General features: G+C 41.3%; 1 protein-coding gene and 1 long non-coding RNA gene across 3 annotated transcripts in view; one reads left to right on the top strand and one right to left on the bottom strand.

The window, feature by feature from the left end:
- EXOC6 (exocyst complex component 6) overlaps positions 1 to 24340 on the top strand; it is a 316918-nt gene that overhangs the window by 4307 nt on the left and 288271 nt on the right. Inside the window, exon 2 of the mRNA XM_053207218.1 lies at positions 13621 to 13755. Coding sequence (XP_053063193.1) covers positions 13697 to 13755 — 59 coding nt within the window. The 5' untranslated portion in view covers positions 13621 to 13696. The remainder of the gene's footprint in view (positions 1 to 13620; positions 13756 to 24340) is intronic.
- Positions 18940 to 21710, bottom strand: LOC113600236 (uncharacterized). 2 transcript variants are annotated; one of them, XR_003421208.2, is made up of 3 exons: positions 21282 to 21710; positions 21015 to 21178; positions 18940 to 19218 (listed from the first exon to the last, which is right to left on the bottom strand). It is a non-coding gene; the product is annotated as an uncharacterized LOC113600236 (long non-coding RNA). The 2 variants fall into 2 exon arrangements; XR_003421207.2 differs by having other exon boundaries at positions 21021 to 21178; positions 21282 to 21705.

Consider the following 24340-nt stretch of genomic DNA (forward strand, 5'->3'; position numbering starts at 1 on the left):
TAGTGCTCCGTGAGCCACAGCCTTAAAGGGCTCTCAAAACTACAGGGTTCTGTCTGGGAACCACCATGCCTGGGGCTTCTGAAGGGCTGCACCACTGGAAAATGCGCGGAAACCTGAAATCAAACAATCATTGGGAAAGCTTTTGTGCGGGCTGAAATCTGTTGTCGGCCTGTGGCCTGTCTTCGCCTCTGTTGCTGTGTAACCTAATGTTGTGTGTGTTCATGTGTGATTTAGATACTTTCTCCTTTGAGGGTGGGCAATATTTTTCCTCTTAAGTTGATGGCTTGATTTGTTTTTAATAGAAAACCATCAACAGTACAGAAGAGCATATATAGTGGACATTGTTTCTCTTCAATGTCTTTTTTTAAAAAAAATTTTTTTTTAACGTTTATTTATTTTTGAGGTAGAGAGAGACAGAGCATGAACAGGGGAGGGTCAGAGAGAGGGAGACACAGAATCTGAAACAGGCTCCAGGCTCCGAGCTGTCAGCACAGAGCCCAATGCGGGGCTCGAACTCACAGACCATGAGATCATGACCTGAGGTGAAGTCGGAAGCTTGACTGACTGAGCCACCCAGGCGCCCCTCTCTTCAGTGTCTCTTATCTAATCTCCCAGTTCCCGTCCCCAGAGGCAGCAAGTGCTACTGAGTGACTGGACGGCTCTCTGTCAGTCCCTTTTGAGGTTTCCTAATACACAGAGGACCAAGACCCAAAGCTCCAACAGGGCCTCCAAAGCCCTGTCCAGTTGTCTAGTCCCCACCTCGAACCACATTTTTCCTTGCATTGTGCTCCAGCCACACTGGCCTTTCCTCCTTGGGACCTATGCCCATGGTGGCATCACCACCTGAGTGCTAACTCCTTCCTTTATCCAGCTAAGCAACTCAGGTCTTTGTTTACATATTACTTCCTCAGAGGGGCCTTCCTGACTTCCTTCTGTCAACTTCGTCCGTCTATAACCTCTCCACAGCCCCATCATTTCCTGGTGAAGCATTTTCTTAACTTGTGGTTATGTATTTATTTATGTGACTATGTGCTTAATGTCTGTCTCCAACTAGACTCTAAGCTCTCTGTGGGCAGGGACTCCAGCATCCCACACAGATGGGATGGGATATCCTGCACATGGTGTTTGATTTACTGAGGGAATAAATGCTGTCTTGACTGAATATTTGGTTAGTGGGAAGCAGTTGTGTCTTTGTGTATTTTCTGCTTTTTAACTTTAAGAAATTTGTAGAAAATCTCAAATGTACATAAAAGTAGCACCAATGCATCGAACCCCTTTACGCATCACCTAGATTCACCAGCTGTCAAGGTTTTGCCATGTTTGCACAGTTTTACCCTCTTTTACTTTACTTTTTTTGTAGCCTTCTGAAGATGCAGACACATTAATGATACCTGTCATTTACTGAGTGTTTACTATGTGCTGGTAACTGTATTAGATGTTTCTAATGTGTAGTATTATTTAATCCTCTTAACAATCCTGCTAACTGAGCATTATTATCCCCATTTTAGAGATGAGGAAACTGAGGAAACTGTGCAGTGTCCCCAACTCAATGGATGGAAAAGCTGGGGTTAGAATCCAGTCTCTGACTCCAAAGCCCAGATTCTCAACTAGTAAACTGCTTGCTGCAGGCTTCATCAAGTATACGTCTGTCCCACCTGCCTTCCTTCTTGATTCCTACAGACTTTTAAAATGTTTGAAGCATTTTTATTGTGCCTAAGCTGTAAGGGAATTATTCTCATGTCTGTGAAAGGAACACAGCAGTTGGCTTTATCGTATCCCTATAAAAACATCAACTCAGCCAATAAATATTTATTGAATCCTTTTTTATTTACCAAGCACTGTTTTGAGGGCTGGGAAAATAATAGTGAGAAAAAAAAATACTGTCCTTCCTTTGCTTTTGTGGAGCAGAGTCAAGTCCAGGTCCTCCAACGTTAAGATGAAGCATCTTGATGCTAAGGGTTTGCAAGAGTTAATGGCACTGTTCAGTCTTTTCTGCCGGACCCTCATTTACTTTTTTCTTTCCCTCTGCTCATGACTACCCGAAGAAATACTGCTTTCATTTCTGATTGGGCAGAGGAAGGATAAGATACATAATTCAAAATTATTCCAATGGCTAAATAGGGCTGCTGTGTACTGTTATGCAGTTAGTGTCCTGCACAAAGACACTTGGTTGAGGAGGCCAGTTGGAGCTGAATCCAGCCTGAGCCCCACTTGCCAAGATGAGACTCTGGCCTGAGGCTATACATCCCTAAAGAAGGGTGCCTTCTTCTTCTCCCATCCTTCCCACTGCTGACCCACAGAGGCATCACATAAGCCCAAGGTGGCCCTGTTGGTAGAGCTGAGAAAAGAATGGGAAGGGAGAGTTAAAACTGTTGTGCCAAATTGAAGTTTCAGGAGATTTCAGGAGATTTATCTTGGGCATGTCTCCCATTGACTCACTTGATGGAATTTGAAACAACTTCAGGTTTTTGTTCTTGTTTTTATTTTTAAAAAATATTTATTTAGAGAGAGAGAGTGAGAGAGAGAGCAAGCACACACTTGTGAGCCAAGGAGGGGCAGAGAGAGAGAGGGAGAGAATCCCAGGCAGGCTCCATGCTATCAGAACAGAGCCGGACTGGCTCAGGGCTCGAACCCACCAACTGTGAGATCGTGACCTGAGCTGAAATCAAGAGTCATCACTTAACCGACTGAGCTACCCAGGTGCCCCCTTTTTTTTGTTTTTGAATAGACATTACTTCTTAGAGCAGTTTTAGGTTCACAGCAAAATTGAACTGAAGGTACAGAGACTTCCCATATGTATACCTTCTGCCCCCACACACGCATGGTTTCCCTCAGTATCAACATCCCCCACCTGAGTGGTCCATTTGTTAGAATTGATGAACCTCCATTGACATACGATTATCACCCAAAGGCGTTGAAGTTTTGATGGCAGTAAGAACGCAAGTATTGGTTCAATATAGGAAAAATGCATAGTGGTTAAAAGCATAAGATTTATAGGGTATATATTGTGATTTAAGAAACTTCCTGCCAGGGATGCCTGGCTGGCTCAGTCAGTAGAGCATGTGATTCTGGATCTCAGGGTCCTGAGTTTGAGCCCCATGTCAGAGGTAGAGATTACTTGCAAAAAAGAAAACAAGAAGCTTCCTGCCAGCATGTAACTGGAAATAATGGAAAGAATTGGTAATAGTTTCAATTATTGGTTCATTTCTTTTTCTTTTAATTTTTAATTTTAGAGCAAGAGACAGAGCGCTTGAGCAAAGGAGAGGGGCAGAAGGAGAGAGAGAGAATCTTAAGCAGGGTTCATGCTCAGCATGGAGATGGATGCAGGGCTCGATCTCACACCCTGGCATCATGACCTGGCCTGAAATCAAGACTCAACTGACTGAGCCACCCAGGAGCCCCTTGGTTCATTTCTTACACTTTCTTTCTCCCTTCCTTCCTTCCTTCCTTCCTTCCTTCCTTCCTTCCTTTCTTTTTAATTTTTTAAATGTTTATTCATTTTTGAGACAGAGAGAGACAGAGTGCAAGTGGGGGTGGGGCAGAGAGAGAGGGAGACACAGAATCTGAAGCAGGCTCCAGGCTCTGGGCTGTTAGCACAGAGCCCGATGTGGGGCTTGAACCCACAAACCATGAGATCATGACCTGAGCTGAAGTCAGATGCTTAACTGACTGAGCCACCCAGACTCCCCTCTTATATTTAATTTATAAAGTTAAGTGGATAATCTCATCATAATGATGGAGAAAATAATAATTACAAAACTGTCTATGAATTAACCCAGAGGTTTTCCATTTAAAAACTTGAGATTTAATTGATATGTATGTAACATTGTATAAATTTAAGATATACATGTTAATCTGATATATTTATATATTGCAATATATTTGCCATTGTAGTGTTAGCTAAAACCTCTATGATATCATACGATTATTATTTTTTTTTGTGGTGATAATAATTAAGATCCAGTCTCTTAGGAGGGCACCTGGGTGACTCAGTCGGTTAAGCACCTGACTCTTGATTTCAGCTCGGGTCATGATCTCACGGTTCCTGGGATCAGGCCATGTGGGGCTCCATGCTGACAATGGGAAGCCTGCTTGGGATTCTGTCTCTCTCTCTGCCCCTTCCTTGCTCACTTGCATACACACACACACACACACACACACACACTCTCTCTCTCTCTCTCTCTCTCTCAAAATAAATAAATAAACAAAAAAATAAACAAACTTTTAAAAAAGATCTAGTCTCTTAGCAAGTGTGATACTTCTAATACACTACTGTTCTCTATAATCACCGTACTGTACATTAGATCTCCAGGACTAATTTACTAGCTGCAGGTTTGTACCCTTAAACAACATCTTAACTGTTCTCCCATCCCTCAGGCCCTGGTCACAACCACTCCATACTCTGTTTTTATGAGCGTGGCTCGTTTAAATTCCACAGACGTGTGATACCATACAGTATTTCTGACTTACCTCACAGTGTCCTCAAGGTGCAGCCATATTGTCACAAATGGCAGGAGTTCCTTCTTTCTCATGGCTGAATAATATTCCAGTGTGTAGACACCACATCTTCTTTATCCATTCATCTTCTGGCAGATACTTGGGCTATTTCCATACGTTGGCTATTGTGAATAGCACTGCGTGTAACTCTTCAATACCATTTTTGTTTCCTTTGGCTATACACCCAGAAGTGGAATTGCTAGATCACATAGTAGTTCTATTTTTAATTTTTTGAGGAACCTCCATCCTGTTTTCCACAGTGGCTGTTACCAAGTTACATTCCCACAAACCATGCACAAGGCTTCCTTTTCTCCACATCCTCGCCAACACTCGTTATCTCTTGTCTCCTTGATGATAACCTTTCTAACAGGCATGACGTGATCTCTCATGCTGGTTTTGATTTACATTTCCCTGAATATTAGTGATGGTGAGCATTTTTCAAGCAGTTATTGGGCATTTGGATGTCTTCTTTGGGAAAAAAGCTTATTTAGTTCCCCTGCCTATTTTTAAATTGATTGTCTCTTTGTTATTGAGTTGTAGGAGTTCTTTATATATTTTGGATATTAGCCCCTTATCTGTTTTTTTTCTATTGTGTATGATAGTATTAACAACTGTAGTGGACACAGATATGTGCAGGGCCCTGTACTGAGAATTTTATACACATTGCTTTTATTTAATTCTCTTCATAGTCTCCTAAGGTGGGTGCTATTATCTCAGTTTTATACATAGGGACACTGATACTTGAGTTAGTTACTCAAGGTCATGTAACAAAGAAGTGGGTAAAAATGGGGCTTAAACCCTGGTCTGTTTGACTCCAAAACTACACATATAACCACCATCGTATGCTTTTCTGTTTTAGGAGAAGAGATCTATTCCGTCAGCTTTGTGGTTTTTATCCTGACCAGAGCACCCACCACACAAATTTCAGCCTTCTGTAAAATATTTCCAGTCTCTTCCAATTTAGAATCTTTCTCAGCTTTCCTTCCTTGAATACCCACTGCCCTCATCGTGTATAACTGATTCCCAGGAATCCTTCTTGGCTAGTGCAGCTAACTGACCACTCTTTTTTAGTGCAACTACGACTCACACTTACGTCACAAACCCCAAACCAACACCTTTTATCTCTGCCAACCTCAGCCAGAACTCTGACCTAAGAATATACAAAATCTCATAGGATTTTTCTCTTTGACAGTCTCCTCACAGATGTCCATAAGGGAGGACTGTAATTTAAAAGGACTAAGACAAGAAAGTTGTGTGTAATTCAATTTGGAAGGGATCAAAGAGACTTTGGTTTAACAGAATGAAGAGGGAAGTTGGGGCAGGAGGTAATGTCACTGGGAGATGGTTTTCATGGTCCTAAGATCACAAGTATGATCTGGAGTTGACTATAATTATTTTTTGCTTTGGGTTTGTGGGAGATTTATTCGACAGTTGGCCTGCAATTCTTGAGCGGCATGGTATTTTATTTCACCTTTTACTCTAAGGAGCCTACAGCTTTTATAAGAAACTCACCAGCAATAATAACTTCACTTGTTCTGCTCTTATCCCTTCATGTTTGGGGCGCTTCATAGACCTTTCATCTAATCCTCACAGCCATCCTGTCAATTCCTGCACTTTATAGATGACCAGATGGAGGCCCAGGAAGAGTACATAACTTGCTAGAGGAAACAGAACTAGTAAGTGACAGAGCCTGGATTCAAAACTAGGTAGTCTGCCTCCAGGCTGGGCTCTTCACCTCTATTCCAGGTACCCTCGAATTCTTGCGGTAGGGCAGAGGGACTGAGGAGGCCTATGCAACCCATTTTGCATATAGACTTTGTTAGGTGGCAGATGCCTGGAATGCTTCTTGCTGACTTTTTATTTCCAGGACAAGAGGTTTTCCCCAAATACTCTTGGCCTCTGCCCCACTTTCACTCCTCCCCTGGGGAGATGGAGTGAGTTACTTGAATGGGAGAGGAAAGGAGCCTGCGAGGGCATATCTTCTTTCTCTCATTCTTTCTTTGGGTTGCAATCTGCCTGTAGAGACTATATACTTTGATCTACTCCTCCAGGAGCAGGTCTCCACTATGGGGTGAGGGTGGGGAGGCCTATGGTGGTCCAGTGCTCCTGAGTAGGTAAGGCAGCCTAACAGGTTCAGTGCGAGAGGGCCTCTTGCTTCACATAAATCCAGTTTCCATATCGGCTTCATAGAGGGGATACTTTGAACCTTATCTGATTGTCCTTTGTCTTATTTCTCAGTTGACCTACAATTCAGATGAAGAGAGGTATTATGTGTCCTTACCATACCCTCCCCCAAGAACTATTGAGGGAAACAAATAAAGAAATATAGGTAAATAATAATAGATCGCGTGAATTAAAGACTCTTGATCTAGCATCCAATGAATCCATCCCCTTCCAAGGTAATCAGTTCATCAATTAAGCTGAAGAAGGGAACATGGCAGATACTTTGCTTTACATGATCTCATTTAGCTCATCCAACAATCATGTGAGGTGAGGCTTATTATCTCTGTGTTATTTATAAGGAATCTGTAGCTTATTCAGTCAGAAAATATTGGATATGGCCCACCAAGCCAGACTTTGTTCTAGGAGGCTCAGAGAGGTCATGAGAATTACTCACTGTTGTATAGCTGGTCAGTGAGAGAGCTAAGATTTGAACCTAAGTCTGACCAATGACACAGGTTAGGCATTCCTTGGAGAGAGGGGAGGGTGGGAACAAATAAAAAAGTGATAACATGTATTGAGCCCTGATTTTATACCAGTGTGTAGCTTCATACCATTCAGTGCTTGTGGGGCATTATCTCATGAAATACTTGCATCATCCTTATGAATTAGGTATGGTTTTCCTCATTAAACACACAAAGAGCCTGAGGCTTAATGATGTTAAACAGTTTACCAAAGGCTACACAGTAAATGGCAGAGCTCCAGTTGTAATCCAGGTTCTTCTCATTCCAAACCTTGAGTTTGTTTTTCTGGAGCTCTCAAAAGTAGTTGGGAGACATAGCCTCTGATATAACATCAGAGCATCTTGAAACCACTAATTAACAAGTGTAGATCAACCTAACGGGTGTGCATGGAGGTGCTGAAGGGTAGGGAGGGAAGACAGAGGAAGTGGTGTGGGAGAGAAGGAAGGGGGGAGAGAAGTGTGGTCAGCATTGGGTAGGTTCACCCAAGCTTGCTGAATATGCTTGATGACGATGAAGAAAAATAGCCTGGCAACTTTGAGAATGAGGGAGAAGTTTTGAATGGCATGCCTTTGAAAGTGGTAAATTATTTGTAAGAAAGAAATAAAACAGTAGCAACAACAAAACCCCATTGTCTCTGAAAGTGAGAAGTTGCCCTGACATGAAGATTGCCTCTCTAAGTCTTAAGGATTTTGTTTGGGTGAGACTCTGAAGACCCTAGATTTAGCTGTGGCTTTCTGTTGACTAAATGGTGATGATGGGGAGTCATTTAATTTTTCTGGGCCCTCATATTCTTTTTTTTAATGTTTATTTATTTTTGAGAGAGAGAGCTAGTGAGGGAGTTGCAGAGAGAGAGGGAGACAGAGGATCCGAGGTGGGCTCTGCGCAGAAAGCACAGAGCCTGACGCACGGCTTGAACCAACGATCTTCGACAGCATGAGCTGAAGTAGGGTGAGGCACCCAGTTGCCCCTGGACTTTAGTATTCTTATATTTGTTTTATTTTATTTTATTTTATTTTATTTTATTTTATTTTATTTTATTTTATTTTATTTTATTTTTAATGTTTATTTATTTTTGAGAGAGAGCATGAGCAGGGGAAGGGCAGAGAGAGAGGGGGACAGAGGATCCAAAGCAGGCTATGTGCTGACAGCAGCGAGCCCCATATGGGGCTTGAACTCATGAACCATGAGATCATGACCTAAGCCAAAGTTGGACACTCAACTGACTGAACCATCCAGGAGCCCCTATTTGGTAATTTAATTTAATTTAATTTAATTTAATTTAATTTAATTTAATTTTGATTATTTAAAAAAACCTTATTTATCTATTTATTTTGAGAGAGAGAGCATGTGCATGTACATATGCAAGCAAGGATGGGATGGAGAGAGAGGGAGAAAGAATCCCAAGCAGGCTCCATGCCGTCACTTCGGGCCCGACTCAGGGCTTGATCTCCTAACCAGTGAGATCATGACCTGAGCCACAGTTGAGTCTGACACTCGACTGACTGAGCCACCCAGGTGTCCCAATATTCTTATCTTTAAAGTGGGAAATTAGAAATATGTGCCCTCCAAAATTCCATCTAGCAATAATATTTTTTTTCTTGCCCAGCAGGGCAGGGAAGAATACCAGCCTTTCCCAGAATTTCTGGCACGTAGGTGATGGTTAATAAATGTTTGTTGAATTGAACTAATTAAAGGCAGTGATACTAACTGAAAAAGAGATTCCTTCACATAGTAAGCATATCCTGTTTGTTATATTCTTGTTGCTTATGTTCCATATTTCATCTGTCCTTGCCTCTGAGTTACCAAACATATCATTTCCCTGTTGAGGAAACCTCTCCCCACAGATCACTCTGCTTTCCTCATTCTAAACTCTGTCTAGAATGGGCTCAATCACTCTATAAATCCCTTGCATTCTTTCTTTTTAAAATTTATTTATTTATTTTGGGGCGCCTGGGTGGCGCAGTCGGTTAAGCGTCCGACTTCAGCCAGGTCACGATCTCGCAGTCCGTGAGTTCGAGCCCCGCGTCAAGCTCTGGGCTGATGGCTCAGAGCCTGGAGCCTGTTTCCGATTCTGTGTCTCCCTCTCTCTCTGCCCCTCCCCCGTTCATGCTCTGTCTCTCTCTGTCCCAAAAATAAATAAACGTTGAAAAAAAATTTTTTTTAATTTATTTATTTATTTTGAGAGAGACTGTGCATATGCTAGTGGGGGAGGGGCAAAGAGAGAGGAAGAGAGAGAATCCCAAGCAGGCTCCACACTGTCAGCGCAGAGCCTGATGCAGAGCTCAGTCTCATGAACCGTGAGACCATGACCTGAGCCGAGATCAAGAGTTGGATGCTTCGCCAACTGAGCCACCCAGGTGCCCCTATAAATCCCTTGCATTCTTCATTCTTCTTACTTAGCCTTCTGATTTCCTAGGTTTTAACTACAGCTGAATTGGCTACATGCTTATTCTACATTTTTCATTTAATGGATGTGTGGAGAGTCTCATTTGCTCCCTCAGAACCTAAATATCCGCATGAAAGGTGTGAATGAAACTGCATAATGGCAGCAGGCTTTAATTGCAGGCTTAAGTTTTGGTGACTTAACTTCTTCAAAGTTAATTTTTTAATTAAGAACATACAAGGGCAATTCTCTTTCTCCCTCTCCCACTTGTGCATGCTGTGTCTCTCTCAAAAAAAGAATATTCAGTGGTAAGAATAGCATTTTAAGGAGGAAAGATTATTCCAGGTGTTTGGTTAAGCAGATAGATTTAGTATTACATAGATAAAAACAACTACGTATTTGATAGAATTTTTCATTTTTCATCCATACAAGCTTAGCAGCATATATGCAGAGCCTGAATTTCTTTTCTCAAAATTTCAACTTGAAAAAGATCACTTTCGTCTAGGCTTCTGAGACTGAGTCCAAGCCTTGGAATCCAGTTAGTCTGATTGTTTGTGGCAGTAGTGTGACAGACACTCTTGGGTGGCCTTCCTATCTCCAGTGTCCCCTTATTCCTCATTATTATACTTACAGTTGTGTGGCAGACAGTGTGTCTGTTTAAGAACAAAAACCTTCCCCAACTCATTTGTAGCTAGAGTGGCCACAACCCCAGTCTGGGGTTGAGATATAGGTAAAAGTTTCCTGTGTGGGGCTTCCAGGAAAGCCATTTTTTGTTTTCTTGATAAAGAGAGATGAGTCCAGTTGACACACACATTTTGCCCTTTATCTTTCCCCTTTTTCTGCCTGGAGTATGAATAGCATATTGGAGGGGCAACAGCCTAGCTTTTAATGCTGAGGAAGAAAGTTGGGCTCTAAAAGTGGCAGAGAAAGAAGTTAGAAGAGCCTGTGATTTTGCTGACTTCTTTTTATTTTTGACAGAGAGAGAGAGAGCAAGCGGGAGATGGGCAGAGAGAGAGGGAGACACAGAATCCAAAGGTGGTTCCAGGCTCTGAGCTGTCGGGCTCAAACCCACCAACCGTGAGATCATGACCTAGCCAAAGTTGGATGCTTAACTGACTGAGCTACTCAGGCGCCCTTGCTGACGACTTTTACATTTGTTTTAGCCCTACTTCAAACCTTCTATTAGGAGAGAAAAATGAAAACTCTGTTTGTTTAACTGCGGTCAGTTATTTTCAGCCATGTAAAATGCTAATTGATACAAATATAAAACAGAGAAAAATATGAAAATTTAGGTTTCAAAAAAACTTAATGTATATTCAAGATATTGACAATGAAATACATATGTCCATAGATATATTTTGATGAACTTTGGTCTATCTAGATTTTGTCAGTGATTACTTGAATTTTTTACTTCCTTCCTTCATTTCTTCCTTTAATGTTTGTATTTTTAAAAATTTTTTATTTAAAACAATTTTTTTTAACATTTATTTATTTTTGAGACAGAGAGAGACAGAGCATGAATGGGGGAAGGGCAGAGAGAGAGGGAGACACAGAATCGGAAGCAGGCTCCAGGCTCTGAGCCATCAGCCCAGAGCCCGACGCGGGGCTCAAACTCACGGACTGCGAGATCGTGACCTGAGCTGAAGTCGGACGCTTAACTGACTGAGCCACCCAGGCACCCCTTCCTTTAATGTTTTTAAAGCAAATTTGGTTGAGTAGCTCCTATACTCTTTATGTACTGGAGATAAAATGTAAAAGAATAAAACAAGTATGATTTCTGCCCTCAAATAATAAAAAAAATATGTAATTATAAGCAATATAAATACAATAAAGGAAATACAGGGAACAATGAGAACATGTAAATGAGGGACCAGATCTGGCTGGGGAGGTTTCTCTGAGGAGCTGAGGTCTGAGCTAAGATTAGAAGGATGAACAGGTGGGGCACCTGGGTGGCTCAGGTGGTTGAACGCCCGACTCGATTTCGTCTCAGGTCTTGATCTCATGGTTGTGTGGCTGAGCCCTGAGTCCAGCTCTGCACTGAGCTGAGTGTGGAGCCTAAGCTGCTTAAAGATTCTCTCTCTCTTTTTCTCTGCCCCTCTCCCCCGTTTGTGTGCTCTCCTTCTCTTTCCAAAATAAAAACAATAATAATAAAAAAGAAGGATGAACAGGAGTTTTATTAGGCAAAAGTGGTAGATGGAATGAGAAGAAACAGCATGTGTAAAGGCTGTAGAGAGTGGAGCACTTTTGAGGAACTGAAAGTAGTCCCCTGTGACTGAAATACTGAACACAAAATTAGGCTGGAGAGGTAAATGGGCCAGATGATGGAGGGCCCTGTGGTTAGTTTATATTAAGGATTTGGATGTTTGTCTTAAGAACAATGGAAAGTCATTGAAGGTTTTAAACCTTTAGCAATGACCTGGACAGATTTGAGTTTTAAAACCCAAATGCCATTCTATTCATATGACCTAGAATGGATTGGAGTTGTGAGGCTACAGTTGATGTGGGGAGGCTGGTTAGGATACCAGATAGTAGATGGTGGACAAGGTGAGGACTGATGATAGCTTGGATTCAGGGGGTGGCAGTGGAGATGGAGGAAAGTTTGGGATTTGAATACTATTTAGAAGGTAAGATCAATGGGACCTAGTGATGGATTAGACACAGAGGTTGACAGTTGGGAGAGTTCAAAGAGGACCCCTAGATTCTGGCTTGCAGAATTGGATGGCTGGTTGGGTGTTGGATGGCATTTACTGAGAAAGGAGACATAGAGGAGTCCTGAGTTGGGTGGGGGCACTATGAGTTTCCACTGATCATGTTGACTGTGAAGAGCCTTGAGACACCCATGAGAGTATGTTACATAGCAGGTATAAGTAGAGGTCTGTAACACAGACAAGAGGTCAGGGCTGGAGATATCTAGTATATAGATGATGGATGAAGTTATATGTCATGGATCATTTAAGGAGAGAGGAGAGGGTGAAAAGAGGAAGCTTAGGACCAAGTTGATACAAAGATGAAGCTTATAAGAAGCTTGGTAGAGGTGATGAGCTACACATATATGTGTGTAATATATATGTGTGTGATTATAGTGTAGACAGAAAAGGACTTATATCCTACCAATGCCATTAATGATGCATCCAGAAGAGGGAAATACTCTACGAGCTAAAGGGATCAGAGACTATTTCATGGAGAAGCATTTAAGAACATCTTTGTTGGATAGCTAGCATACAGTGAGGTGGATGAGGGGTGGAATGGGCTTCCAGGTTGAGAGAATGACTTGACAAAAGGTTTGAAGCCTGAAAATCAAGACACATTGGGAGAACTTCAGGATTTTCAGTTTATCTAAAGATGGGGTATAAATAGGGGAATCATGAAAAGATGAGCTGGAGCCAGACTGAGGAGAGCCGTAAATGCCAGGCTGAGATACTTTACCGGTAGGAGTGGGAACCTAGCTAAGATTTGTGTGTGTGTAGAGGAGAAGACTACATAATGAAGCAGTGATTGAAGAAGAATCTTCTGGTTTCCCATGTGAGGTGCACTGGAGAGTATTGATACTAGAGGCAGGAAGACCTAGTAGGAGGCTGGGGTGATGTAGACCAGTTTTCTCAGTGAGGCTCTTGGCCTCTGCTCTCCATTTACCATGGTTTGCATGGGGGTTGGTTTGCCATTGCACTTTCTCTGACCTGAATCCACTAGATCTAACAGCCCCAGAGCCCACCATCATTTGCCACCATCTCTACAATGATCATGTCATGAAGACATGCTGTCCCTTTGGGTGACAAAGCAGACTCCAAATTGATATCCTGGTCACACTAATATAACAATATAACAAATCTCCTTTTCACATTCCATGTTGATGGAACATTATAACATTTGTACAGGTTTGCTGGCATGATTTGACTCACGTTGTTTCTACATTGTGCAATAATAGGTTTTTACCAGCTCCCAGAATGAGGGAAGGGACCATGTTTTGTCTTGTCTACCACTTTTTCTATTGCTAGGTAACAAATTACCCCAAAACTTCCTGGCTTAAAGCAACAATAGGTATTTATTATCTTACAGATTCTGTGATCAGGAATTTGGGAGCATCTTGACTAGGTGGCTGTGGCTTGGGATCTCTTATGAAGTCGCAGTCAAAATGTTTCTGCGGTTGCAGTCATCTAAAGGCTTTACTGAAACTGGAGGATCCCCTTCCAGGTTGGTTCCCTTACATGGCTGATGGTGGAAGGCTTCAGTTCCTCACCACATGGACCTTTCCATAGGGCAGCTCCAGTGTCCTCATGACTTGGTGGCTGGTTTTCCCAAGAATGAGTGATCCAAGAGAGATCAAGGAGGCAGCCACATTGCCTTTTATGACCTAGTCTCAGAAGTCATAGTGTAACATTTTGTTTGTTAAAATCAAGTCACTAAATTTGGCCCACATTCAAGGGAAGAGGCCCACATTCATAGCTTTATCATTTGAGGAGATAATTGTAAAACAATTTGTAGATATAATTTGAAATCACTACAACCACTATTAACTTCAGCACCTAGTACAGTGTCTGGGGGGGGGGGTTGCTTAGTAAAGGTTTGTGAAAAGAATGATTATTCTCTCTCCCAAACTTGAATTTACTAGCCTTGAGAAATAGTGCCACTAAGGCAAGCACCCACACTATGGAATGGCCATTTGAGGCTTCACTCAAGTTAAATGTAGTCTGCGGTGTCCCGCCAACAAGTGGTTGGGCCATTTTGGGAAGTTGCCTGGCCATTCACACAATGTATGAGCTGCTGGGATTCTCTGTCCTTCTGTGTCTCTGTCTCCTCATTTCTATGTCCATCTCCAATATCTCTATCTCCCCTTTTCCCTTCCCCAGCCTCCTACTTCTCCATCTCTCATCTCCACCTCCATCTCTCGTCTCCCATCTCCACCTCCAACTCTCATCTCCATCTCCGCCTCTCATCTTGGTCTCCATCTCTCATCTCTCCTTTCACATTCATCTTCATCCCCATCCTTCTTCTTCATCCCTAGCTCTCATCTCTCCTCTCTCCTCTCTATCACCATCTTTCATCTTCAACCCATCTCTCATCTCTGTTTCATCTTCATCTCTTATTTCCATTTTCATCATAGAAGATAGATACTCTAACTTAATCCTCTCCCACTGAATCCTGGAGAGATGGATCCAATTACCCAGCGGATATATTTGGAGATTCACAAGGCTGTCTAAATTTATAAGTCCCAAAGTGAATTTATCTTTTCCTCAAAGCTGCACATTCTCCTAAATGTCTTGACTCAGAGATGGGCTCCATCATCCACCTGGCTCCTCCAGCCACTTTGGGTATTATCCTGAAGGCTTGCTCCAGTTTACTAGCTCCTACCCACTATCAGTCACCAGCTCTACTTTTTCTCTAGCTATCACATGGTTCTCTCCTCTTTTTTTTTTCTGCCATCACTAGCTTTGTATAGTTTGCATCTCTTTTAGCTTGAGTTATTATGACTAATAATGACAACAAGCATTTATTGAGTGTCTACCATGTGCCCTGCCCTTACATAAGATATCTTCTGGTCCTAGTCCTCTTCAATCTGTCCTGATTCCAGAAAGACCTCTATAAACACAAATGTAGTAAGTATAAATGTTTAGTCTCCCCAGTTCAGCTGATGAAGAAAAAATATAACTTTTTTCTATAATTCAATTTAATGATTATTTTAAACTTCCATTTTGTTGGCAGAAAATATAGTCTCAAATAATTCTGAGTAAATAACGAATTCCTGCACTGTGCTTTTACATTTAATATTTCTTAATATTATAATTCTTAATACTACTACTAATAATATCGAGACCATCATCATTTTTTACTGGCAATAGAGTATTCCAGTGTATGAATATACCAAAACATTTAGCCAGTTTCCTATTTATGGATCTTTAGATCATTTGTAGTCTTTCGCTATCACAAGATTTGCATCAATGTATCAGTATAACTGAGGGTAAAATTCCTGAAATGGAAAAAAGGGTACGTACACTGTAAATTTTGATAGCTATTGCTGAGTTGCCCTTTAAAGAGCTTGTACCAATTTATACTCCCACAAATAGCATATGAAAATGCTGTTTCCCTTCATCCACATCAACAGTAGGTATTATGAAACTTTTAAATACTTGCCTTACTTTGTCTTAATTATATTTCTTTAATTATAAGTGAGGGTGAGTATTTTTTCATTATATACTTTAAGAATTGTTTTCATGTTTTTAAAGTTCATTTATTTATTTTGAGAGGGAGTGCCCACGTGCGTGTGAGCTGGGGAGCAGCAGAGAGAGAGAGAGAGAGAGAGAGAGAGAGAAAGGAGAGAAAGAGAATCCCAAGCAGGCTCTGTGCTGTCAGCACGGAGGGATGTGGGATTTGAACTCATGAACCGAGAGATCATGATGTCAGCTGAAATCAAGAGTTGGATGTTTAACTGACTGAGCCACCCAGGTGCCTGAGATTTTAGATTTTTCTAATAGGTATGTTAAAAAGGTGAAAAGAAACAGATGAATTTAAGTGAATTGTGTGTGTATATGTATATATATATATATATATATATATATATATATACACACACACACATATACACATACATATATATATACATATACACACACAATTATACATATATGTATGTATGTACATATATTTTATTAAGTTTATTTATTTTGAGAAGAAGAGAGAATGAAAGTGGGAAAGGGCAGAGAGAGAGAGAGAGAGAGAGAGAGAGAGAGAGAGAGAGAGAGAATCCCAGCAGGCTCTGCACCACCAGCACAGAGCCCGACGTGGGGCTCGAACACACAAACTGTGAGATCATAACCTGAGTCAAAGTCAGATGCTTAACCCACTGAGTTACCCAGGGGCCCCTAAGTGAATAAAATATTTTTAACCCAACATATTCAAAATAGTGTCATTTTAATATATAATTGATGTAAAATTATTAATGAGACATTTTACATTCTCTTTTTGCCCTAAATCTTCTAAATCTAGTGTGTATTTTACTCTTATAAAACATCTCAATTTAACCAGCCACATTTCAAGCACTCAGTAGCCACATGTGGCTGGAGGCTACTGTGTTAGCACAGAGAAGTAGCTGTAAAGAAACTTCTCAGTGCATAGAAGCTACAGCTAACACCTAAATAACTTAAACTTGAGCATGACAACCTGCCTAGTTTTTTGAGGCCAAGTTCAGTGCCGTTTAGAGAGGAGGTACTCAAAGTTTATTTTTCTAATTGAGTTATTTTTATTTTTTCAATTGAATGTTCATACTTGTTTTATGTAGATATGGTCAAAATACCTCATTGTAGCAATGAATCATTTTGTTCGTCATGAAACAAAACACAATTCATACATTTTACTTTGTTTCTCAGAAATGAGAGATGTTTTAAGAATGTGTTTTCATAAGATTTGCCAAAAGTTTTCATCACACAATAGCTTTTTTTTTTGCCTCTTCCTTTTGGACAATTATTGAATTGATGAAGCTTTTAAGATAGGTAGGAACAGATGTGTTGACTCAATTTGGGAGGCAAAAACATTTTTACTTGAAGAGAAACCCTCAGGGAAATGGCAGTCTCTTAGGGGTGTTTAAAATCCAGTTTTAGGAAGTCCTGAGTCTTGAGCAGATGTTGTGATGGAGTTAAGAGCCAACAGAGCTTGACCCCACTCTCACGGTCCTCCAAATACTACAATGCAGTACTAGGACCAGACTCCCTAACTGGACATTTCTTAAGGGGACTGACATTTTAACTAGTGCCCTGAAGTTGCCCTTCCAATTGGTCCTTTTAGGGAAATGTTAATCCCCTTTACTTCTCTTTAATTTTAGTGCTCCAGAATCTGCTTAGGGAAGGAAAGAGAAATGCTCTGCAAAGTTATGCAGGTGCTTTACAATATGGTGTGAGAAAGAAATTATTTTCATTAAAATATTAATGTTCAATTCAAACATGGGGGCCCTAACACAATTGAAATGGACTTGGAGAATAGCAACTGGAGAAGCTCTGTCTGCCACCTCATTCAACTGAATCCAATCCATTCTTCTTTCAGATTTGGAAAACAGACTTAGAGAGGCAGAGACACCTGCTTAAATCACATAGCTATCCGTTCAGAGGTCTGGATTTCAAGTTTTCTAGTTCTCTGTAGTGTGAATTATAGCATTAAATAGCATTTACTGAGTACTTACTAAATGCTAGCCTCTGGGCTAAGTGATTTCCATAGATGTCAATGATTTACAAAATCTTTGCAATATAAGGCATTTCAAATTTATTTATTTTTCTTTTTAAGAAAAATATTTGTTTATTTGAGAGAGAGAGAGCAAGGGAGGAGCAGAGAGAGAGGGAGACAGAGGATTCAAAGCGGGCTCCGCACTGATAGCAGAGAGCCATATGCGGGGCTGGAACTCACAAACTGTGAGATCATGACCTGAACTGAAGTCCGGTCCTTAACAGGCTGAGCGACCCAGGCAACCCTGAAATATTTAAAAAAAAAAAAAAAAAAAAAAAAAGCATAACTCTTCTCTAACAATTTTTTTCCTGAAACTTCATTTGTTTTCTTAAACAGAAGTTGCTGACGCATAGGTATCCAGAATCTTAATCTGCAAAGGATGCTTAGGTATACTCCACTGGGCTGTGTTTTGATGGCTAAATAAACAATAACTTATTCACAACTCAAGCCCAGTCTATTTCTATTAAGGTTGCAGAGTGGTATGGAAAGCACAGCTTTTGCCTTTTTTCCTTCCTTAGTTTTGTTCACTAATGACTTCTTCCTTCTTTTCCTTCCTTTTTACCTTCTCTCCCTCCCTCCTTCTCTCTCCTCCAACCCCAGTCTTCTTCTTTCCTTCTTTCCTTCCTTCCTTCCTTCCTTCCTTCCTTCCTTCCTTCCTTCCTTCCTTCTTTCCATTCTATTATAGGAAGTGAGGTGCTAAGGACATTTTCTGTCAAGATTCTAAACTTTTTTTATTTGTCTTGCCCACATATAGAATGTTGGACATGTAAGTGTCTTAGGCATCATCTGAAGAGAAGTAGAGGCCCAGAGAGGTAGAGGATTTTCTCTGAGGTCAACTAAATGAAACTGTACTGAGGTCAAAATGCTACTACTAGCAGGAATCCACTCAGCCCCAAGTGGAAAGTCATCAGAATAGCAAAGGCAATGTCTGGTTGGCCCTGAAGTGTCAATCCTTTTTTTTAAGAACTTGATTCAATCTCAAACCAGCAAATTCACTAGCTTCACCTGAAGGAGGGCCAGGATCCCTTGTCACGAGCCTCAGAATCAAAAGCAAATCTCTAATCATACTCAGTACTTCAAAACCCATCAGTTGAGGGCCAGGTAGCCAGTGGGGTTTATGCAGAGTAGGTTCTCAGAAACAAAGGGGTCAGGGCTTGGAAATAGACACAAGAGGAAAAAATGACTTTTATTAACCTGTGCCTGAAAGATTTAAAGCATCACTTGATTGTGGAATAAAACCAACACATTAAGAAGCCCTAATGAAAGAAAACTTGAAACTGGTTTTACATGTTGGAAGCCCAGTTTTTCAGATCCATTGTGATATTCTCAGCAGCAGGACATTCACTTTCCCATCCCAATGACTGCAGCAAAGGAATCTCCAAAGTCTATTTCTGGGCCTTAGTTTCTTTTGTAAAACAAGAGGATTTGTCCATATGGCCAGTGTATCTATATGTACAACCATGTGACTCTATAATCATATCAAAATAATAAAATGACATGTGGTTCGTTAAATTTTTTTATCATTCTGATTTTTCCCCCCTCCCAGTTTGTGGCTTGGCTGAACTGGCTGAACTGAGGGGAATACCTTTAATGCTCCAGATTACTTGTAGAGATTTTTATCTCACAATATTCCCCAAAGAATGTTAGGGCTGCTTCATTTCTCTGAGAGCCTTGCCTAGTAAACAATGTACAAACAAAACACTATTAGAGGTTCAGCAGTGTTTTCTGGAATAATCCCCAGTATGCTCACGATAAAGCCAAACTTCTTTACATGGCCTGCAAGGCCCTTGCCTGATCTGGCTCCTCTGTGCTTTCCAGGATTATATCAGACTCTCTCTCTCCTTATTTAATTTATTCTGGACACATGGCCTTCCTTTAGCTTCTGAAGGCACCATGCTGTTTGCCAACTCAAGGCCTTGATATGGCCTGTTTTCTCTGCCGAAACTGTCTTCCCTCCCTCTTGGTCTGCTTGAATGATTCAAGCCTAAATATCACATCATCAGGGAAGTGATCACCTCATCCAAAACCGAAATCAGGCCACCCTGTCCTTTCTCGTCAAAGCACTCAATAAAATTTGTGATTTACACATATTTCTATGTTTACTTTATTCATCTTCCTAACTAGTCTTTGAGGGAAGGGGCTGTTTCTTTCTGTGTTTGCTATTGTATTTCCTAGCACATAGTAGGTGCTCTTTGGGGACTATTGTGAGATAAAAATCTCTACAATATTTGCGATATTAGTAAAGGAGTAAATGTATTCACAGAAAATTCCCAGCACAGTCAGCCCTTATTGGTTGTTTAGATAGGACATGATTCTTGAGAACCCTTAGTGAAACCATGACTGACCTTGTTTTGGCATTGTGGAAATAGTTATTGGTCCTTCCATAATCTGACAACTCTTCCAATGTGTGTTTATTCAGACTGATTCAACCTTTTTAATGACTCAGTGGGAACACCATTAAGCCAGTTAATGCAAACTCAATTCCCTCAATTCGAGTTCTTGGTCAGCTGCAGGGATGTTCTGGCTAAGAAGATACCTGAGATTTCGAGTTTGAACTAAAGTACTGTTAAGAGAAAAAAATCAAATGAATCTCCAGTGATTGACACTGTCTATGAATAAAAGTGAGAATTAAGTTATATGTGGAAATACTACATAGTCAACTGACTGCAGTCAGTTTTATTTAGCTGTTGCTGGAGCCCCATGGAGAAGGGTTTATTTGTTAAGAATGGAATAGTTCTTTTAAAATTCTGTAGCAATCATCTCTCTCTCTCTGTCTCTCTCTCTCTCTCTTTTTTTCTCCAGTCCATGGAAAGTGTTATCTCAGGCGGCTTTGTGCAGGAAGTTGGGTTTATCACTTCCTCACAGTTGCACTTTGTCTAGGACTTAACTACATGCTATCAGATTACATCAAAATGTAGGCCTTTGTGTGTTTAACTCATCAAAGGAGTGGACCCTCAGGACTTGATATCACTTCACTGCATATGCAGCCATGTAGCAAAACAAAGCCTATCTAAACAGGACAGAACTATTTCTGTTGCGAGGCGACTCTGCTAGCTCAAGCTTGCAGAAATGGTCGGGTTTCAGGTGTCTGTAGTGTTTCACTTCTTGTTTTTATATTTATCTCGTTTTAGAATTGCAGTCATTTGCCTGGTTGTGTGCAAGGAAGGAAACCCAAAATATTACCTACAAGGGAGGAGACAAGATTGCTCCAATCCCCAGTGTCAGTTGGAGGGAGCACTAACCTTTACCTCATCATCTTGATTTTCACTTGAAAGCTGAAGTTGCTGCGGTCAGAGTCTGGGCTCCAGGGATGGCCACACAGGGGGTTTGAATCCTGGCTCCTCTGTTTCCTGCTTGTGCGTCCCGGGGCAAGTTATTTCACCTCCTTGGGCTTCCGTTTCTCTGTCTGAAAAATGGAAAAATTACAGCTCCTGCCTAATAGCCTTATGATATGGAATAAATGATAGGGATGAAATAGTGTGTGAAAAGTGCATATGGAATGTGCTCACCACAGGAGGCATATCAGTCTTGTGAAGCCGGAGGGGTCCTGCACGCCACACCCTGCAGAGTGAGTGGCAAGGCCGGCACAGTCCCGGGCTGGCTCAAGTTTCTCAGGCTGCACTTCCACCTTTGGGGCCTCGTTGCTAGTTTCTTCTCTGCGGAGTTCCCTCTTCTCTGCGGTGGGCTGGCTGCCAGATGCCGCCTCTATTGGCAGCCACAGGAAGCCGATGCAACTGTGAAGTAATACTTCTGCCCCGGGGCTGGCCCCGCCCTGTTGACCAAGGGTTTTAGATCTGCTCAGCCAACTCCTTTTAATATCTTGCCTAAAAAGGACTTCTCACCCTGCTCTGCTGCGCTGGGCGATGGCTGCCTGCCCTAGAGGGCTCAGACAAACAGCTTTCGGGGGATAGAAATGGGGAAGGGAACTTCTTCCTCCCAGACGAATGTTTTGGGAGTTGGGGGTACCATCTTGCAGCAACTGTCTGATATGATGATCATTTACCAAAATCATATGTCAAAGGAAGAGGGATAGGCTTGATTTTATAAAATCCTTCCAAGCCAGTGGAGTATAATGAGGTGCTCTGAAAAAAAAAAAAAATTATTTGCATCATGGCAGTATGCAAATTTTCACAGACCTATGACTGGAAAGAAATTAAATTACACCTAAAAAACTTTAAAATTTAAGAAGGTAAATGTTTTTTCTTTTCCTTTTTGAAAGTCTGAAACCATTCTAAATAGGAAATTGAAACAAGCATAATGCTTTATTGCTTCTTTATACTCTGGTTATTCACTGATGGCTCCCTACCTTGATGGTTTCCTCCCTTCCGGCTTCTGAGGTGGCAGATGCCCTGTGAGCCACACTCCACCTCAGCTGTTCAGATCACTTCAGAGCCACAAACACCTTCCATTCAGTGCCAGCTGGCTTTGGCTTGGTGTCAGAGGTCCTCATCCAGTGGATTTTGCCTCTCTGCCTGGCCCCATGGGGTGAGCTCTTTGGCTATCTCTTTAGCTCTTGTCCTTGGATGCTGTCTCTTGGAGCTCCCGTTCGTGACCGGAGGGCCAGTCTCATGTCACCCTCAAGCTCTGCACAAGAGACAGATTCCCAGGCTGGAATCTAGCACCTTGGGCTCTGGGAAGACTTGAGACATTTGGCTACAACTCTCTTGGAACAGTAGTGAATGCTAGTGGAAAACCAGGTCTTTCTTTTGATTGATTTGATTAAAATACATTTTTTTCTAATTGCAAAAGCAATACATGCATACACACGTGCGTGCACACACACACACACACACAAGCTCCTAAACACAGAAATATGTAAAATTTAAAATTGAAGGGCTTCATATTAACCTCCTAGTGATAATTCTTTGTTATATACTGTCTCAGATTTATTTCAGTGCATATAAAAGCATTCTTTACTTCACACAAAAAAAATGAGAATGGGATGCATACCTACTCTTCTGTAATTTGTGTGTTTTCCTTAACAGTATATCTTGAATAGATTGAAATGCCAGCATACACAGATTTACTCCATTATTTTGTATGACTGTGGCTATTCCACAGTAGAGTGGACTATAAATTATTTACTCGATTCCTTACTCATGGACCTTGCACTATTTAAGATTTTTTTCTTTGGCTTAACAAGCAGTGCAATACTGAACATCCTTGTATAAACATCTTTGTGTGCATGTGTGAGTATTTCTGTAGAATTGTTGGGTTGAAGGGGATGCACATTTCAAATTTTAATTAACTATGTTAAATTGTGTATCGGTGTACCAGTTTGCAATCTGCTAAGAAATCTGAGAAGCCCTGTTTCCTCAAATACTTACCAACTCTAGTATTACTAAATTTTGTAAGTCTACTGGGCAAAAAACTTGTTCATTGGTGTTGCTTTTATTATTAGCAATGTTGGACATCTTTTAGAATGTTTTTTTGACTATCCATATTTCCTCTTATGAGAGTTTTCTATTTGTATCCTTTATCCAATTTTCTGTTGAGTTGTCTTTTTCTTTTTTTAATGTTTGTTTATTTTTGAGATGGAGACAGAGCACGAGTGGGGGAGGGGCAGAGAGAGAGGGAGACACAGAATCTGAAACAGGCTCCAGGCTCTGAGCTGTCAGCACAGAGCCTGATGGTGGGGCTCGAACCCACGAACCGTGAGATCATGACCTGAGCGGAAGTCAGATGTTCAACCGACTGAGCCACCCAGGTGACCCAATGAGTTGTCTTTTTCTTATTGATCTGTGCAGCAGTTAGGATGTTTTCAGAATGCTTACTAAAAGATGACTTGTATTTATTGTTTATTATTCTAGAATATGATATCTAAAGATAAGGTATTCCCGAGTTGGGCAGTGGCTTAGCAGTCTTGGGTGCAGATACTTTTGCTGCTATGTTTTACTCGGCTTGTGCTTTTGTGGTTTCAAAATGGCTGCCATACTTCTGGTCATCACATTATAGACAGCTATCTCCACAGGTCCAAAAAAGGCTCTCCTATCCCCAATTCTCAAGCTTCGTTTTTGATCATTAAGGAAAACTTCCAATTAGCTTGCCTGCAGATATCTGCCCCTACCCAGGTCCCACTGGCCGGGATTGAGTCGCATGCCCCTTTTCAGGCTATGATACCCATGCATCTGCCATTAAAAAGAATATATTTATTTATTTTGAGAGAGAGAAAGTGTGTGCATGCAAGTGGAGGAAGGGCAGAGAGGGGAACAGAGAGAGAATCCCAAGCAGGTTCTGCACCAGCAGGGCAGAGCCCAGTGGGCTCGAATTCACCACCTGTGAGATCATGACCTGACTGGAAGTCAGACGCTTAATGACTGAGCCCCCCTGGTGCCCCAACATCTGCCATTTTTAATGAGATTAGTCTCCTTGCCGTCTCCTGAATTAGTTGAATCAGGCAGATGCAATTTGATTATAGCGCAACAATTTGAATGTAGGCACAAATTCTGAATACCTAAATACCTGAGTGCTCAATACCTGAAATACAAGATTATCTTTGGCTTTGAATGGTGAATCTTTAAAGGATCAGTGTATGACTTGAGCATGGGCAGACCAGCTCCTTAATATC

The sequence above is a fragment of the Acinonyx jubatus genome, chromosome D2 (genome assembly GCF_027475565.1).
Source record: "Acinonyx jubatus isolate Ajub_Pintada_27869175 chromosome D2, VMU_Ajub_asm_v1.0, whole genome shotgun sequence".
In the NCBI taxonomy this organism is placed as follows: Eukaryota; Metazoa; Chordata; class Mammalia; order Carnivora; family Felidae; genus Acinonyx; species Acinonyx jubatus.